Source organism: Saccostrea cucullata, unplaced genomic scaffold, assembly GCF_032062105.1.
Source record: "Saccostrea cucullata isolate Sc308-1 unplaced genomic scaffold, CSIRO_AGI_Scuc_v1 ctg530, whole genome shotgun sequence".
NCBI lineage: Eukaryota > Metazoa > Mollusca > Bivalvia > Ostreida > Ostreidae > Saccostrea > Saccostrea cuccullata.
In genome coordinates this window covers 21,446-42,246 of record NW_026934319.1, presented here as the reverse complement: position 1 = coordinate 42,246, position 20,801 = coordinate 21,446, and the positions used below count along the sequence as shown (strand labels likewise).

At 34.9% G+C, this 20,801-nt stretch overlaps 1 protein-coding gene across 1 annotated transcript in view; it reads right to left on the bottom strand.

The window, feature by feature from the left end:
* The window catches only part of LOC134240475 (CD109 antigen-like), a 55,744-nt gene extending 40,197 nt beyond the window's left edge, over positions 1-15,547 (bottom strand). Inside the window, exons 1-6 of the mRNA XM_062722558.1 lie at positions 15,321-15,547; positions 15,076-15,199; positions 14,835-14,948; positions 12,712-12,762; positions 2,377-2,523; positions 984-1,125 (exon numbers count right to left, since the gene is read on the bottom strand). Of these exons, the coding sequence (XP_062578542.1) occupies positions 984-1,125; positions 2,377-2,523; positions 12,712-12,762; positions 14,835-14,948; positions 15,076-15,199; positions 15,321-15,547 (805 nt within the window). The remainder of the gene's footprint in view (positions 1-983; positions 1,126-2,376; positions 2,524-12,711; positions 12,763-14,834; positions 14,949-15,075; positions 15,200-15,320) is intronic.
* Positions 15,548-20,801: the final 5,254 nt, after the last annotated feature.

Sequence of the window (20,801 nt, the reverse complement as noted above, 5' to 3'; positions counted from 1 at the left end):
AAAGATTAAAGTTCTAATTAAACTTAAAAACACAAAACTGGTTTTAACTGTAGATATTTTGTTTCAGAATTTAAAGGGAAGATTTACCATCTTAATAATGGCTTTCACAGCAATTGACCCTGATTGTATTTTTTAAACATACGAGGGGTGATCAAAAAGTTCGCGAACTATCTCTATATCTAAAAAACCACAATTCAGATTAGAAAACAATTTGGTACACACATAGCCATACACAGGTTCTATAAATAACATATGCTGAATAAAGTTTTGCTTCTTGCTTGTGACGTCACAATGTGAAAATGACGTCACTATGTAGGTCACTCGTGACGAAAAATGGTTGTCTCAGTCGTACTCTTTTAAAAAACGACGGTTAAATTTATTATATATCTTAAAAATCCTTTGAAAGTAACGTATAATAATTTGAACACAATTTATTAAGACAAATGACTTCCTATAAATTCAATTGTTATAAAAATTAACTTACATGGAGAGAAATATAAAACTCAGAAAAAATCTTTCAGCTTTTGTGACAGAACGCTACGGAAGGGTCACGTGACCGCCTATATCACGTGATTCGCGCATGCGCAGAGCGGTGACAGATGTGCATTGAAATTGGAGAGGGTTGATTTAAAATATAATCAACACTGAAACCAAATATTATTTCTGTTATGGAAGTTATTCAATTAGTTCGTGAACTTTTTGATCACCCCTCGTAAACATCGGAAGTTACAGTAAATTGTCCCTTGTTAATTTGAACCTTATTATTACATTTCAAAATGTATAAAATAATTTTATAAATCCTCAAAAGAATTTCGAAAAGCGTAGTCCTAATTTTCAATTTTACAAGTATTAAAATAGTATCTGTGTCTGTATCTGAATCTTTTAATTTCGCACACAGACGATTTAAATCAGGAAAAGTCTATTTAAATTGGATTCAAGTAATGATTATAATATTTTAATGCATATTTTGTTCTTTATTTTACCTGTGACTGTCAAATACACGGATTCAGTTCCCTTTATGGCATGGTTTGGTAGGGTTATTCTAATATTTTTGGTATCAGATGACATTCTGTTAATCATTGTAAAAAAGTATGGAATGTTGTACATTTGTTGTAAACCAGGTGCCTAAAAAGACAGGAGATGAATTGAAAGGCAAGTAAGAAAATATTGATGAAGCAGCTAGTAAAGCTGAATGTGTTCTATAACACATATGCACACAAAAAGATCTTTCAGAATGTTTTCATACAAAAGGATAGCATTTTCATTACTTTTTTCGACCAAAAGAAATCAAAAATAGATTTTCCATGCTTCAACTATTTTAAAATCATTTTAGCCCACCTGAACCGAAGGCTCAAATGAGCTTATCTGATTACATTTTGTCCGGCGTCCGTCTGTCTGTAACTTTTCACATTTTCGACTTCTTCTCAAGAACCACCGGGCCAATTTCAACCAAACTTGCCACAAAGCATTCTTGGGTGAAGGAGATTCAAGTTTATTGAAATGAAGGGCCACGCCCTCATTCAATGGGAGATAAGTGGGAATTAGTGAAAATTTGGTGGCATGTTTTAAAAATCTTCTACTCAAGAAACACTGTGCCAGAAAAGATTAAACTTATGGAAAAACATTCTCGGGTAGTATAGATTGAAGTTTATTCAAATCATGCCCCCCGGGGGGTAGGGCAGGACCAAAATGGCCGATCAAAGGTTTACATAGAAATATATATAAAAATTCTTTAAAAATCTTCCCAAGAATGGCAAAGCCGTAATTGATCATAAAGATATGCTATACGGAAGCATCTTCAGGTAGTATAGATTGAAGTTTGTTCAAATCATGACCCCCGGTGGTATGGCGGGACCAAAATTAATCAAAGTTTTACATAGAAATATATAGGAAAATTCGTTAAAAATCTTCTTCTCAAGAATGGCAAAGTTATAATTGATCATAATTATATGTTATATGAAAGCATCCTCAGGTAGTGTAGATTCAAGTTTGTTCAAATTATGCCCCCCCCCCCGGGGGGGGTAGGGTTGGGCCAAAATGGCCGATAAAAGTTTACTTAGACATATATAGGCAAATTCTTTAAAAATCATCTTCTTAAGAATCTTCTCAAGAATAGCAAAGCCGTGATTGGCCATGGAACTAATTTTGTTTTTTAAATTTTCAGTAATAAACCAATTTCTACTTTTTCCTAGCCACAATGCTCAGGTGAGTGACCCACGGGTCTCCTGCTTTCATGGAAATGTGCATTTATAGAATTTACTAATAAATAAATCGAAGAAAGAATTTCGCAATGATGCGATTAAAAAACAAATTATATCTGATGCAGAATGCTGTCATAGAAATCATTAAGTTAAGAGAAAATACTACATAATGTACCTTAACAGTGATTGGCTTTTGAATCCAGTCCAATATTTGGAAGCCTTGCATCATATCATAGGCGACCACTGTTACATTGAAGTTTCCGTATCTGTTTGCTTGTAGTTGTATATCATGAAAATACAGGGTTGAATTCCTACCTGCAATCTTATGTTTAAAACAAAACAATTTGCAATTAAATTTTGACGTTTTAAATTTATAAGAAAAGATGTCAGTCTTTTCAAATTGCAACAATGTAGTACTTGAACATGCATATAATCTCCATCCAATAGGTTTTTACAAACACAAAGTTGGAAAGACCTTGTGCCATATATTAAAAAATATATATATTTCAGCATTTGATTTATTTACTTTATATGTTTAAAATTACAAATTATACATGTATCTGAATTTCATGTGTGACTAGTTCCAAGTGAGAGGTTGATAAAATTAGAAACAAGATGTGTTTGTTAAACACTATGCGCCCGGCAGCAACAAAGTTCGAAAAAAGCTATTTTTAGCATATAGGTCACAGTCAAGGTCCCAAGGTCATTGACCTTGGTGTCATTTCAAAGAACTTGATTAGTAGAACATGCATACTAAATATGAAGTCTCTATCTTTTATGGTTCAAAAGTTATGGCGAAGGTTAAATTTTGCAGAAAAAACTATTTTTAGCATATAGGCCACAGTCAAGGTCACAAGGTCATTGACCTTGGTTTCATTTGAAAGAGCTTAATTAGTGGAATATGCATATCAAATATTAAGTCTCTATCTTTCATGGTTCAAAAGTTATGGCGAAGGTTAAAGTTTGGGGACAAACAAACAAACAGACAGACAGACAGACAGACAGACAGACAGACAGACAGACAGACAGGACAAAAACAATATACGCCTCGGATCTATCGATCCGGGCGCATAAAAAATACAAAGACTTATGGTTATAGAAAATAAGCATGTGTATTAAAAAGATAAGAAACTCATGATAGTTCTTACAATTAAATCATTTCTATGGTGGCATATTTATGCCATCCACATAACTTTTTGTCAACATAAGATATCACGTCAAGTCAAGATAACTATCGCGTCAAGTCATGATAACTTTCTGGTTTGTTGTCATACACCGACTTTTATCTTGTACAGTCAAGATAAGCTATCGTATTATTGCGATAGCTATCATGACAAAACGAGATAATTTATCTTGTATTGCGATTAAAATATATCTTGTCATGTCAAGATAGCTATTGCAACAAAACGTAATAGCTTATCTTGACTTGACAAGATATAAAGTCGGTGTTTGTCGACAAACCAGAAAGTTATCATGACTTGACGAGATAGTTATCTTGACTTGACAAGATATGCTATGTAGACAAAAAATTATGTGGATGGCATAAATATGCCACCATACATTTCATATACAAGTATATTAGATTGATGAGAACTACTGTCCGGTACCTTCTTGTCGTATTTTATACTTTCGTATACCCCTTTGTTAAACAAATTTAGTAATCTGCATGGCATATAATGCAGTTAAAGGAAAAGAAGAATTTCATTATACAGATGGGAAATGCTTGCTTTTGAGATAAGCGGAATGAACTATGAGGAAATGTTTTATGCTGAAAAAGCTGGGGATGAATGTCGTTACTCTGTTAGTTCTCAGGAAGAAAAACATCATGAGACAATCGACACACGATGTTTCTGGCATATAATTTTAAAGGTCAACGGTTACAATTTTGGTGCCCGAACAAACATACTTGATCTGGAACAATACTGATATCTGAAGTGACTGTATTTGCAAATTTCATTTTACATATATTTTTTCACATTTTACATTTTATGTAGAGGGATGTACTAGAGTTTTGAGATATATCGGTATATGTGTATAATTGACTTGTAATTCAACAGAAAGAAGGGCACTGCAAGCGGTACACCTTGCTACCACTGCTTCAGTTTTATGTATTAATCTGTGTGAATTTATTTGAGCAGTGATCACTCTGAATGATTTCTTAGCTTTAACTAAATGCAAGTGCTATTAATACTTTGCAGCTATCTATGTTAAACTACAACTGTCCATAAAGGACGAAATACCCCCACTGGGTTTTTCACAGGTTGCAAATTTATGAATATTTTAGGGATCTAAGAGAAGAGAGAAATGCTAAAACATTTTTGTGCAAATGTAATTGTTGCTCATTATATTTTTTATGAATGAAACGAAGGTGCAGCCTAAAGATAAAGACCAGACGCAAAATTATTTTATTTTTCAGTCAGTGATTTTGAACTTGCATTATTGACCTTGGTTCAAAGTCATGACATAAGAAAAATATGAACCAGACACAAATTATTAACTTTTATTTTCAGTGACCGTAAACTTGCACAAATGACCTTGGGTCAAGGTCATGACACACCCTCAAGACATAAGCAAACTTTGTGTAAAATCGGAACTTAACAAGTTTATCCATAAAAAAGATATGGACCGGACGTAATAAAATTCTTCTTTCAGTGACCTTGAACTTAAATGGCCTTGGCTCAAGGTCATAAAACTCCCTCAGGTCATAAGCCATATTTGTGTGAAGTAGTATATTCAAGTTTTTCAGTAAGAAAGATACGTACCAAATATGAATTATGAACTTTTTTTCTTTCTGTGACGACACAACAATATGTCATGATCAGTCTTTGTGTGAAATGGGAACTTACTAAGTTATCCATAAGAAAGATATTGACCGGACATGACGCAACACTATGTCATGAGCAATCTTTGTGTGAAATGGGAACTTACCAAGTTATCCATAAGGAAGATACTGACCGGACACGAATTATGAAATTTTTTTTCCAGTGACCTTGAACTTCCACAAATTACCTTGGATCAAGGTCATGAAACATTCTTAGGTCTTGAGCATTTTTTTTTTGTGTGAAGTAGTAGATTCTTATGTTTCTCCGTAAGAAAGATATGGACCGCACACGTTTGCACAGACAGACAGACAGACGGACGGACAGATATACAAGCTGACTGATTCCTATATCCCCCTTAAACTTCGTTTATGGGGTGTATAACTACAATTTTTGCCTTGCTGTAGTAAACAAAACTTTTATGTAAGTTTCCGAAATTCTGTTATTAATGAAGCTAAATATACAGTGACTTACTAAGTGTTGTTAAGCAGTAAATGTACACTGTATATTTTTAAAAATACCAAAGATGATCATGGATACGTAAATCTGTAAATGACTACTTTGCTGTACGAAGGTAGCTCAAGCTATGTAGATAAATATGATTGTTAACAAAAATCTCCAACTCCATTGCACACACCTCAATCATAACTTACACTACTGTATGTATGTTGTATTTTATAATCACCTCGTTCAGTTTTCAGTTTTATTTATGTGATTCGAATATGACAAGATAAGACAACAGATAAATAAAATCATAAATACTGGTAAATAAAAATATATAAGTCTTATATTAGACCTATATTAAATATTCCTAGCCATATCGTAAAGGAAAATATTTTTCGAGTAAAGTACGTGAGTTCCAAGATATTAAATTCATGCAATGTACAGATTTGCTGATTTTTCTGCTAAATATCCTTCCACCACAAGAAATAGCCCCTCATAAATCTTGCTTCTTTATAGAATTTTGAGCAATTTTTTTGTGGAATGTTAAAAAAATTACATTGTTGAATTTAAATAAATTATAAAAATTGAATTTTTAAAAAATACTTTTGAATTAAGATGTTCTGCATGAACTTTTCTAAAAAGCTGACGAGTGACATACCTTAAAACTAGTGTTAATTGTAACAGGGATCGTTACAGATGTTCCCCAAACGCTCCCTAAGTCCCTTTTTGTGCATTATTTGCGGTTAGACTTTTTTAAATATGCTCTTTATCGAAAAATTTCATTTAAGAATATAAAAGTTACAATGATATCAACTTAGTATCGTTTATCTTTTGCATGCGCGCGCACGTGCATACATATGCAAGATGATCAGGGCATGTTGGTTAAGCAATTTTTGTAAAACACTGATGCCCCCGTATGGCAACATAGCAAAGATTAAGCTTTTCTTAAATGCAAATAATTGGTACCAAAAGTAGGGTATTCCACTGGAAAACAATTGTGAAATTTGAAATTAAGCTAATGTAAAAGTTTTTAAATAATTTCAAAAATCTCAAAGGTCAAGGTCAAAAGGTCAATGTAATTAGTATCAAATGAAAGGTCTTGCCACATAAAATACTTTTGTAGAGCATGAAAACCCTAGCTCTAACTGTTCAGAAGGTATGGTCAACGTTCGATTTCTTAAAAAGTAAGTCAAACTCCAAGGTCAAGGTGAAAGGGTCAAAGTTATTGTTATCAAATGAAAGGTCTTGTCATAAAGATCTAATATGTAAAGTATGAAAGCACTGGTTCTAACTCTTTAAAAGTTATGATCAAAGTTTTCTTTTTTAAAGTCGGTCAATCTCAAAGGTCAAGGTCAAAGGGTCAAAGTTCTTGGTATCCAATGAAGGGTCTTCTCACAAGGATTACATGTATGAAGTATGAAAGCCCTATCCCTTACTGTACAAAAGTTATGGCCAAGGTTAAAGTTTTCTCACAAGTAAGGAAATCTACAAGGTCAAGTTCAAAGAGTCAGAGTTGTTGTTATCCAGTGAAAGGTCTTTTAACAAACATTATATATTTGAAGTATAAATGTCCTGGTGTATACTGTTCAAAAGATATGGCCAAAGTAAAATTTTAAAATTTTCATGTAAAAGTGGGTCAAACTCCAAGATCAAGGTCAAAAGGTCAAATTTGGTGGTACCCAAAGAAAGGTCTTGTCACAAGAAATACACATATGAAATATGAAAGTCATAGCTCCACTAAATCAAAAGTTATTGGCAAGGTTAAAGTTTTTGCGGACAAACAGACAAACAGAGAGACAGACACAACAAAAACTATATGCCCTCGAAACTTCGTTTACGGGGGCATAATAAAAGAGGAATGCTTGGTATTAAAATATTATTTCAAATCAGTAGAATTAAATGCCATTCATGACATCTGAAGAAATAGGCTATAAAAAGTTTATATCACATCTGTGTTCATCTGTACTTTAATTTTAAACACGACAGAATTCGTTATTTTTTTCTGTATAAATTAATAATTTCTATATACTTTGGAAACTCACATTAAATATTTCAGAACACTTTCCTCGAGCTCTTTTCTGCAGTTCCCCTGAAAGTTTATGTCGATCCGAGATGTTGTTTGAGATTCACAGAGATTCTCTACTTTGCTATCATTTTTATTTTTTTTGGTTGGGGTGGGGGTGGGGGTATTTTATTTTTAACCTATTTAGCGTTAGAGTTGTACCTTGTACCTTACTCCAAGAACTTAAGATTGGTTGTGACCTTTGAATCAAAGGTCGAGGTCATTAAAAATCACCACCTCTTTACCTTCTTCTAGTATCCTGCGAACCGAAAGAAACACTGAAAGGTATTTCTAGATATATGTACTTCATTTTCTTTTTACCCTTGGTTCAAGGTCAAAGGTTAAAGTCGATTTCAAGTTCAAAGGTCAAGGTAATTTTGGTATAATAGCTAATATCAGACATTTTATTAATGTTACCAATGACCTTGACCTAAGTTTCAAGGTCAATGGTCAAAAGATCTACTTCAGTATGTTACATGTCTTGACATTAAGAAGTTTCTTAGTTCTTCATGCACATCAGAAACTCAAGTATACTGGTCTTTTAGCACACTGAGTGTACGCGCATGTGAATGCACGTCCTTGTGTTCAATTTTGATAATAGCATCATGTAGGCATTCATTATATCTATTCATATTCGAAATTTCATCCAATTATCTTATTGAGAACCAAGAAAGTTTTAGGCATTTACAGTTTTAGCCAATCAGATTGCAGCACACGTGCATGTGCGTGCGTTCATGATTATTCTTATATATGTAGATCTTCATAATGTTTGACTATGTTAAAAATTTCAAAGGATTTTGTCAAAAAACAAGAAAGATATAAAAGACTTTAGTTTTAACCAATCGGAGCGGAGAGCACGTGCGTGTGCGTGAGATCTTGCTATTTTGACCATGTCATCTTTTCTATACTACTAATATATCCTTATATTATGAGTTTCAAAGCATTTCATCAACAATTAAAAGAGTCACGGCTATATCAGTTATAATGGCCATTTCACGTGTTGCACGTTCGTGCACACGCCCGCACGTTCACGCAAAATGACCTTCGTTCCGCACATTTACATAATATTCCTAGTGACCCTAAAAAATTTCATCTAGATCGGATGAGTAGTTTAAGAGAACACTCGTAGACAAAAAAGTACCAGGAAGAAAAAAAATCGGAAGAAAGTAAAAATAATACGTTCCCAAACTTCGTTTGGGGAACATAATCATTGGATGAAAAAGAAACGGGATATCGGCGACACTCAAGTGGGTCTCGCGAAGATTCTACTCTACATGTTTGCTGATATATTCAATCATTTCTCGTATCTCCATGGTTTTCAAAGAAATAAAATCGGTGTTAACTCAACGTAAAATGCACATATGACATAAAAAAACTATTGCCATGTTAAGTTCAAATTGTCTTGGAACTGCTTAAAAATATTTTGTTTGACATTTTTCTGCGACAGCATATGATTTGGTGAATTTTCCTTTCTTGGATCCCGACATACAAAACGTCAAAATTTGTAATTAATTCTGTTTAATTCGTCTGAATGTTAACGATTATTTATTTATCGAAGAGTAATATTTTGCTTTTGAGAATTCCTCATATTGCATTATAAGTGTAAACCCTACTGTGTAGGCACGTGCTATTTAAGTATTTACGTGGTACAAGAAAACATCAGATCTAAGTAGTGTGACCCTTGATTTTCCGGCATATTCTAATTACGTTAAGTTTCTTTGAGGAGAGAATAATTATGTTTTCCAAACTGCACATTTTATCTTTTTACCTTATTCCTTAATGATACATTGGGTAAATTTGAATGAAAAAGCACACGATATGCAGCTGTACAGTCGCTCTCCGCAATTTAGTCAACATACATACCTCGCATGTTACATTTGCAACATAAATACGGTGCATATCAGAACAAATATATATAAATAAGTTGCATCTTGCATGATAATTTGGATAATTTACAAAATTCATAATTGCTTACATTTATCCTGCATGTCAACATTTTTTGTTGCATGTTGCATGTCGAGTTAAACAAATAAACAAGAGGCCCATGGGCCACATCGCTCACCTGAGAAGCTTTGACCATTCTGTTCTTTACCAGATTCCCCCTTTTAATACATATTGTTACCTCACCCTACCCCACTGATAATAATTTAGACATTTTGAAATCCACACTACCCCAGGATGCTTCCAAGTCCACAAAAGTTTCAGCTTTTCTGGCCCAGTGGTTCTTGAGAAGAAGATTTTTTCAAAGATTTTCCTATATATTTCTATGTTAACTTTGATTCCCCATTGTGGCCCCGCCCTACCCTCGGGGGTCATGATTTGAACAATTTAAAATTTACACTACCCCAGGATGCTTCCATATAATTTTAAGTTTTTCCGGCCCAGTGGTTGATGAGAAGAAGATTTTCAAAGATTTTTCCTATATATTTCTATGCAAAAATTTGATTCCCCATTGTGGCCCCGCTCTACCCCCGGGGGTCATGATTTGTACAATTTAAAATCTACACTACCCCAGGATGCTTCCATATAAGTTTCAGCTTTTCTGGCCCAGTGGTTCTTGAGAAGAAGACTTTCAAAGATTTTTCCTATATATTTCTATGTAAAACTTTGATTCCCCATTGTGGCCCCGCCCTACCCCCGGGGGTCATGATTTGTGAAATTTAGACTCTACACTAACCCAGGATGCTTCCACGTAAGTTTCAGCTTTTCTGGCCCAGTGGTTCTTGAGAAGAAGATTTTCAAAGATTTTTCCTATATATTTCTATGTAAAACTTTGATTCCCCATTGTGGCCCTGCCCTACCACCGGGGGTCATGATTTATACAATTTAGACTCTACACTAACCCAGGATGCATCCACATAAGTTTCAGCTTTTCTGGCCCAGTGGTTCTTGAGAAAAAGATTTTCAAAGATTTTTCCCATACATTTTTGTAAAACTTTGATTCCCCATTGTGGCCCCGCCCTGCCACCTGGGGTCATGATTTGTACAATTTAGAATCTACACTACCCCAGAATGTTTCAACATAAGTTTCAGCTTTTCTGGCCCAGTGGTTCTTGAGGAGAAGATTTTCAAAGATTTTTCCTATATATTTCTATGTAAAACTTTGATTCCCCATTGTGGCCCCGCCCTACCTCCTGGGGTCATGATTTGAACAATTTAGAATTTACACTACCCTAGGATGCTTCCACATAAGTTTCAGCTTTTCTGGACTAGTGATTCTTGAGAAGAAGATTTTTTTAATGACCCCACCTTATTTTTGTCTTTTCTTGATTATCTCCCCTTGTGAGGGGACTTGGCTCTTTATTTTAACAATTAAAATTTACCTTCACCCAAAGATGCTTTGTACTAAGTTTGATCAAAATTGGCCCGGTGGTTCTTGAGAAGAAGTCGAAAATGTGAAAAGTTTAAAGACGGACAGACAGACGGACAGCTAGACAGACAGCTGGACGGACGGACGGACGACGGACAAAATGTGATCAGAAAAGCTCACTTGAGCCTTCGGCTCAGGTGAGCTAACAAGTTTCAAGCAAAAGTAGGAGAAAAAAGGGTTAAATCCCATAGATAAACAAATAAATATATATATCAGACATCAACACCAATGTTACTAGAATCACCTGGACAAATCTTTGTCGAGGTCAAGATGTGAAAAATTAAGGTGGATGATGAACTCTGTATAAAACCAAATGATATATTGAAAAAAATTCTCGTGGAATTTTAGAAATTCTGCTTAAAAAAAGGATAACAAAGCTTTCCTAAATTATCACAAAACTAAGTTGGAAAACAGTAATTTAAAGACAGTAAACATTTTAAAATTAGAAATTTTCATCTCGACACAAGTAATAACGAATACAAATTTTTGGTATGAACAAAAATTTAAGTTTCAAAGTGCGCAGCGTAATTATGAAATTTTGCATCAATATTGATCTGAACTTTAGATATAGAGGAAATGCTGATTCGGATATCGAAACACTACTTGTCTTGATTACATATTCATAATTTTTAATTTCGTTTGAATAATATATGATATCTAAAGGTAATGCATACCCTGTAAACTTCACTCTTCCTTTTTTTTGAAATGAATTTTTGTTAAGTTTCAATAAATAGGTTAGGCGTCAAACCCTTATATTTACTCAAGCCCTAAAACGACACTAGGTCATCGATTTACTCAGTTTAAATACACGAAAAGATATTATTTTTGTAGATTAAAATATTTCTAGAAACAAAAATGAAGCTCATCTTGAAAAAGACTGTATAATTCAAAGATATTAAGCCTTAAATGTCGAATTCTTAAATGTCTATTCTATGGCGAATGAACAATGACCAGTTTCCCTCTTGACCAACCATAGATTTGTTTACAGTTTTTTCGACCAATCAGATTTCGTGTTTCAAAGCATGTTTCGGTGCGAGTGTAAACATGTCAGACGCCAGTACCAAGGAGATTAACGCTTTTGAAAGTAAATGGTTGAGTATTGATTGTTTAATAATATTGTTTTCCATTTTAACTACTAATTGTTAAGCTGTTGAAGTATAACAACATGTAAAAAGTGTTGTTACACTTTGCATTTTTATTATGAGTGTTTATATTTGATGGAGACAAGAATGAAAGTGTCAAAAGTGATGTAAAATTCCGGATCATTTAATAATACGGTTATTGACTTTTGGATTCGGTCTACTTGTGACTACACGGACCTGCTCAGGTATTGGTTAACCTTGGCCTTCGGCCTCGGTAAACCAATACCTGACCAGGTCCCAATAGTCAAGAGTAGACCTCATCAAAATTCAATAATTGTATTTTATTCCGCTCCTAAATATATAAGTTAAATATTGTAAAGGTTAAGATTTATATCGGACAGTCAGTCGTACTCACATGGAACCTCATCATTGAAAGATAAATACCAAATTAGAATAAATTTACCTGGTATTTTTTCCTTGGTCGAGGTAGCAAAGAAACTTGGACGAACACGCGCATTGATAAAGTTTTTTTCTACATCGATCAGGAAAATTATTCTAAGATTTAATTTTTAATTAAAACATTATACTTTCATCTTTTTTAAATTTCTTAATCGCACAATTTTATCTCCTGTCAATTGATGTGTAAAATGCACATTGTAGTACAAGTCTCATGAAAGCCATGACGAGTGACCAGAAATATATACATATATACATGTAACTAATAAAGACATACCTGACGTGAGAAACCACTTGTCTGACTTTGAAACTGAATGTGGACATAAACCTACAAGACAGATCACTAAATATTAGTGCATGTTTATGTATTTTATTTCATTCTATTAATTTATATAGTTTATCAGACTTCATAAAACAAGAGGCCAAAGGGCCTTAATAATACAACAACTTAGAGGAATCCATAGAGTATAAAATAAACTGATAGATGAAGCTTTCCTAAAAGCAAGCATAGTCGGTTTAAGAGCTCTACAGAGCTCATGTTATTTGTTAATCACTGTACAAACTGCCGACTTAAAATAAAACTTACTTATTACTTAAGAGAAATAGGATGATTAGGATCAATGAAATTAATTAATTAGTCTAAAATTTAGCTACAACTCGTAAATAAAGTTTCAATATGTCCCTCATTTATCACTTTCACCAAGACTATAAAGGTATTCCATATATACCTAACATTGTTGACGAACGAAATTACCAAACTATTTATCCTTCTGTACCATTTTTTATCCTAACATATAATAACTCACATTGCCCCATATTGGACTGTGAAGATAAATTAAATACGTTATTTTTAACCTCATTTTTATTTATCTATTACTTAGAAGTCTATCTGATCATTAAAACTATGAAAGTAGTTTTTGTATTATACGATAAAATTTCTTGCATAATTTTCTTATTCTATTAACCTTTCAAATACATTTTTACAGTGATTAATTATCAAAAGTGAATTACAAATAAGAATAATTTCTCTCAGTAAAGTACAACTTTATAGAGCCCTGACCAGGACCAGAACACTTCATTCAATGGTCCAGATGGTTTTAAAATATCTGGTAAAAATATCCTTGCTTATTAAAACATTTACTTTGTTTGCGTTTGATATGCCAATTAAAGAGGAGAGAATATTTTCAAAGAAATAATGCATTTCACTACAGATTCAACACAGCCCTACCTAACACCAAAACTCATGATCCAAGGTCATGAATTCACAGATCTGGAAGAAGTTCTTTCATCATCATAACTCTGCACTAAGGTCTGCATTTAGTTGAAGATAGCACATTTTCACTTTATTATCAATAGACCCCCAAAATGAGATACAAAAGCCCCTCACCCTAGGACCACAAAAAAATTGTAAGCACACCTATTCATAATAATTCTACACTTTGTTTATCTGTTTAACACTAAGGATTAGAAAGCCCTGCCCTAACACTAAAACCCCTTACCCTAGGGGGATGGAATTCACGATTTTTGAAGAGACACTTTTATTCATCATTATTTTATACTTAGTTTGTTTATAACCCAAGAACAGAGAACAAAATTTTCTTAGAATTAATGTAATGCACTTTACAGTCAATAGAGACCCCCCCCCCCCCTCTACTACAACAAAACCCCTGAACGAGGTGCCATGAAATTCAAAATTTTGGAAGAGGCACTCTTGCTCATCACATTTATATACTAAGTTAGTTTAATATCGAAGAGCAGAGAAAAAGATTTTGAAAGAATTAATGTATTTTTACAACATGATTAATAGTGCCCATCGGAACCCCTGATCCTGGGACCATAAAATTCAAATTTTTGGAAGAGACACTCTTGGTCATCATAACTGTGTACTTAGTTTGTTTAATTCCCAGGAGCAGAAAAGAAGATTTTCAGAGAAATAATGCACTTTCGCTATATTATCCATACAGTCCCGCCCTAACACCAGACGCCTGACCCTGGGGCCATGAATTTCACAATTTTGGTAGAGAGGCTCACTGCTCTTTACAATCATGCCAACAGTCTGACTGCTTGATGTCTATGAGTGAGGAAGAAGAATTTTAACGATTGCATTAATTTTAGTGGTTTTAGCCGCACTCCAAAGGGGGTAGGGACCATGAAATCCACACTTTTATTTCCCTTCACCCATAGATGCTGTATACCAAATTTAGCTAATATTGGTTCTGCGGTTCCTGAGAAGAAGATGAAAATGTTCAAAAGTTTATGACTGATTGACAACAGACGAAAACAGACAGCAATAGGTCACCTGAGTGATTCAGGTGACCTTAAATAAATACTAGTTTACCATGTATCTCTGACATCAACAAAGAAACTGAATTCATGCAATGAAATATGTGTAATATTTACCATTTTTGTGAAGGGAATATTGTTGAACAAAGTGATTTTGATGACAGCACTGTTTCCAGCAATAACAATGGATGGATTCTTTAACTCAATAAAGAATGGTAAGAAAACTGGTATCTAATTTTTAGGAAGAGAAAGGAATTACCTGCAATATCTCACCTCTGTTATTATACAACATCAATTTTCGATATCATATAATTTTTTATTGCTAATTTTCTTTTCCCAAAACTTAAAATATTTGAACCTTCAATTTTTCATTGTCATCGAGAATTCCAAAACCGTCAGCGTCACCAACACCAAAAGCCGATGTAATCCATGTTGTCATGGTGCCAGGTAGCTTTTTAGTGAGTGTTACAATTGAACGACCCCTGTAAGGCATGGAATTATCAATATATATTATATATTTTAAAATTATGATTTCCCACTTTGTATGACTAAGTAATAGCAATGATTTACATTTATATTACAGTGACATATCGAGGACTTTACCTCAAGTGCACATCCTCCCAAATCCAAGTCTTTGGAAAATATAATCTTTTGTTTGTAGCATCTGGGATTTTGCTAATTATCGGTTTAAAGTTGGCAGGAATCGACCCAGGATTGGCCTTTGGCTTACTTCCTGGAAAAATCCCAGTTATCGACGTCGGTGGATTTCCACCTCGGCAATTTTTACAAGGAAGTGGAACTAAAGGGAATGGCTGCTTCGATTCCTCCATAAAAAAAATTCTAAAGCGCCGATTACACAATTCTCCACTATAAATGCCCTTACATTTGCACGTGAAATCAATATCAGATTTTATTATGCATTTTCCGTCATTTTGGCACGGGGAGCTCGAACAAGGATCTACAAATAAAAACAAAATATATTTTTTTGATTAAACTTCAATATTAACATTTCCAATAAATTTCCAATATGATTCCTTACAAAATAAATGCAGTTTATTTTCTCATGAACTACATTTCTCATGTACCACAAATACATCAGTATCTCAATAGTTACGTCATAATATCGGACTTGACGTCAAAAAATATAGTGCACATTATTCCCGAGGGGAATCTGTTAAAATGTTTCTTATATATTTACATTTGCAAATGTTTTCCTTTATATAACACTACTGAAGGCAAGCGTTTTTATAACTGTATAAATAAAGGTATGGGGTCAAGAGGTCATAGATGTGCGTTTGGATAAACGTTCGACGTAATTTCTCTGTGACGTCATAAAGGGTCGACGCGCGTTTAGTGGATTACATACATGCCGTTGGGTTTGAAAAATTAACGCATTTCACACGTTAAGGTCAAGATCTAGTAAATGAAGGGTGCCTACAGATTTATCAAACTTGAGAAATAAATACCTTCATTGATGCTTTACAACTTTAGCTTGGTCAAATAAGGTGTTTCGGGGCATAATTTGCAGGTAAACAAGATGAAAAACTGTATTTTAAACTGACATAATCAATGAAAAATTAAGAAAACCAGTCATGAATTTGGGAGTTTTTTTCATATTCGACAAAGGAAATATATCCAGATTGCCTAAAGTCTCTCGGAAAACGGTAATTAATATGTTCATGGCCTCCTCTTTAACTCAATTTCAAATTTAATATAGGTATCCGGTTTATTTTTCATATGATTTCAAATTGAATGTCATGAAACACCATATTTTCTACATAATTCTGCTAAAGCCGTAAAGTGCGGGAAAAAGAAAGTTGATATTGATTATGACGTCATAATGGATCTAGCACCAAAAAATTAGACTAAAGTTATTTACTAGATCTTGACCTTAAGAGTAACAATCAGGCAAATATAAAGTATGAATAAGTCACAAATGTAAATGTAAGTCATAATATAAGGTATCATTTTTTGAGTGTTATTGAGATGTAAAACAGGTTGGCACATGATCAAATCTTCCATAAAGCCCTTCGGGCTTTATGGGATTTGATCACGTGACCAACCCGTTTTACATCTCAATAACACTCAAAAAATGATACCTTATTTCTTAAATAAAGTTCAGAAGGTAAAAAAACTATCCTTTATAGTCCACGCATTGCAAAGCTATACCCCAGGGTATAGTTTTTGCTATCCACTCTCGGAAAATTTTCATGCAATTGCTGCCGCTAATTTTGATTTCCAGCGATAAATCTTTACCCGAAAATTTCAAATCTCAGAAATTATATTATACATCAGTATAATAAAACGCTTATCCTCGGGCAAGCCCTTGGGGAATAGTTCTCTGTCGCAGGTTTGATAAAAGAGCTATCCCACGCACACCCAGTGGATAAGTGTAAACTGTTTTGCTTTAAAAATGACAGTTGAATGGCGTAAATTTATGACAAGTCATCATTAACTTGAAGTTAATTTAACGATCGTTCGTGCAACCGAATCCAGAAAAGTAATGTAAATATAAGAAATGAATTTAATTCTTGAAGATTCATGAGGTATATGAACTACAGAATTCACGCCGGCATAACGCGCTTCATGAAATATGCCAGTGTGAAGCGGGCAATCAGAAGTTGGACAGTTATTCGCTATTCGCTATTCGCCATTCGAATGGCGAACCGCAGGCTGTCTGCCGTTCGCTATTCAAATTACCGTAAATGTCCTAATAATTTTTTTTTTCAAAAAACCTTAATAACGCATTATAATCCGTGTTTAAGAAGAAAAACAAAGACATCACTTAAAGAAGAAGAGTGAGGACCCCAAACCAATGCAGCTAGCCTGATCAAAATGATGAATATTTAGCTAGCCCGGTCAAAATTGGAAAAAAAGTATTTGTACATAAGAGTAAATTACCCGGGGTCAGGATAACATCCAAGATCCCATATTTAGACTCTTATATTTTTACAAGGGAGGAATATGGGAGAGCCCTTTCAAACCTCAAAAGAAATTTATATTACAAGACCGGACACCTATTTAGCTAGCCCGATCAAAATTGGAAAAAAAGTAAAATACTATAATTATAAGAGTACATTGCCCAGGGGGCTGGATAACATCGTGGATCCCACATTTAGATCTTCATATTTTAACAGGGGAAAGGTATGGGAGGGACCCTTTCACTTTCAAAAGGAATTTATGTTACAAGACCGGGAACCTATTTAGCTAGCCCGGTCAAAATTGGGAAAAAACGTATAATGCTTTAATAAGTAAAGGACATTGCCCGGGGGGCTGGATAACATCGTGGATCCCATATTTAGATCTTCATATATTTACAGGGGAGGGGTATGGGAGGGACCCTTCCACTGTCAAAAGGAATTTATGTTACAAGACCGGGAACCCATTTGGCTAGCCCGGTCAAAATTGGGAAAAAACGTTTAATGCTTTAATAAGTAGAGGACACTGCGCGGGGGGCTGGATAACAGCGTGGATCCCATATTTAGACCTTCATATTTTTACAGGGGAGGGGTATGGGAGGAACCCTTCCACTGTTAAAAGGAATTTATGTTACAAGACCTGGAACCCATTTAGCTAGCCCGGAGAAAATTGGAAAAAAAACGTATAATTCTATTAAATGTATTTCTGAATAAGAGTACATTGCCCTGGGGTCAGGCTAACATCGAAGATTCCATATTTAGACCTTCATATTTTTACAGGGGAGGGGTATGGGAGGATACCTTCCACTGTTAAAAGGAATTTATGTTACAAGACCTGGAACCCATTTAGCTAGCCCGGAGAAAATTGGAAAAAAAAACCGTATAATTCTATTATATGTATTTCTGAATAAGAGTACATTGCCCTGGGGTCTGGCTAACATCGAAGATCCCATATTTAGACCTTCATATTTTTACAGGGGAGGGGTATGGGAGGAACCCTTCCAGTGTTAAAAGGTATTTATGTTACAAGACAGGGAACTCATTTAGCTAGCCCGGAGAAAATTGGAAAAAAAAACGTATAATTCTATTATATGTATTTCTGAATTAGAGTACATTGCCCTGGGGTCTGGCTAACATCGAAGATCCCATATTTAGACCTTCATATTTTTACAGGGGAGGGGTATGGGAGGAACCCTTTCACTGTTAAAAGGAATTTATGTTGCAAGACCTGGAACCCATTTAGCTAGCCCGGAGAAAATTGGAAAAAAAACCGTATAATTCTATTATATGTATTTCTGAATAAGAGTACATTGCCCTGGGGTCTGGCTAACATCGAAGATCCCATATTTAGACCTTCATATTTTTACAGGGGAGGGGTATGGGAGGAACCCTTCCACTGTTAAAAGGAATTTATGTTACAAGACCTGGAACCCATTTAGCTAGCCCGGAGAAAATTGGAAAAAAAAACCGTATAATTCTATTATATGTATTTCTGAATTAGAGTACATTGCCCTGGGGTCAGGCTAACATCGAAGATCCCATATTTAGACCTTCATATTTTTACAGGGGAAGGGTATGGGAGGAACCCTTCCACTGTTAAAAGGAATTTATGTTACAAGACCTGGAACCCATTTAGCTAGCCCGGAGAAAATTGGAAAAAAAACCGTATAATTCTATTATATGTATTTCTGAATAAGAGTACATTGCCCTGGGGTCTGGCTAACATCGAAGATCCCATATTTAGACCTTCATATTTTTACAGGGGAGGGGTATGGGAGGAACCCTTCCACTGTTAAAAGGAATTTATGTTACAAGACCTGGAACCCATTTAGCTAGCCCGGAGAAAATTTGGAAAAAAACCGTATAATTCTATTATATGTATTTCTGAATGAGAGTACATTGCCCTGGAGTCTGGCTTACATCGAAGATCCCATATTTAGAACTTCATATTTTTACAGGGGAGGGGTATGGGAGGGACCCTTCCACTGTTAAAAGGAATTTATGTTACAAGACCGGGAACCTATTTAGCTAGCCCGGAGAAAATTTGAAAAAAACGTATAATTCTATTATATGTATTTCTGAATAAGAGTACATTGCCCTGGGGTCTGGCTAACATCGAAGATCCCATATTTAGACCTTCATATTTTTACAGGGGAGGGGTATTGGAGGAACCCGTCCACTGTTAAAAGGAATTTATGTTACAAGACCGGGAACTCATTTAGCTAGCCTGGATGAAATGGGAAAAAAGCCTAATAATTCTATTATATGTATTTCTGAATAAGAGTACATTGCACCGGGGGCTAGCTAACATCCAAGATCCCATATTTAGACCTTCATATTTTTACAGGGGAGGGGTATGGGAGGAAGCCTTCCACTGTTAAAAGGAATTTATGTTACAAGACCGGGAACCCATTTAGCTAGCCCGGAGAAAATTGGAAAAAAAACGTATAATTCTATTATATGTATTTTTGAATAAGAGTACATTGCCCTGGGGTCTGGCTAACATCGAAGATCCCATATTTAGACCTTCATATTTTTACAGGGGAGGGGTATTGGAGGGAACTTTCGACTTTCAAAAGGTATTTATGTTTCAAGACCGGGAACCTTTTTGTAAATTAGCTTGCCCGGATAAAATTGGAAGAAATACGTCAATGAGATTTTAGAACGCAGTTTGCACTTTGAGGGTGGGGTATAGGGTTCAGGTACGACTTCTGTGAAATATTGGTGATGGAACTATCTCTAGTTTCCAAGATAGAGCCCTCAAGTTTTCAGCCCTACTATACTATACGAATGTAATAATTTGGGCTGTGGATATCGGCTTGAATAGCTTAGTTGGTAGAGCACCTGACTGGAGATGCATGGGTCCCGGGTTCGATTCCCGGTTCAGCCATACATTTTCTCCTTTCCTGTTACAGATTTGGTGCCGTTGACCACCCCTGGAATTGCAGGTGAAAGTCCTCCCAGGGGCAATAAGAACTTGGGTTGTGTCTTCGAGGGCGAAGACCATTTTAGGAGGGAGGACTGTAATGGTTTGGGCCGTGAATATCGGCCTGGATAGCTCAGTAGATAGTGCACCTGACTAGAGATACAGGGGTCTCGGGTTCGATTCCCGATCCAGCCATACATTTTCTCCTTTCCTGTTACAGATTTGGTGCCGTTGACCACC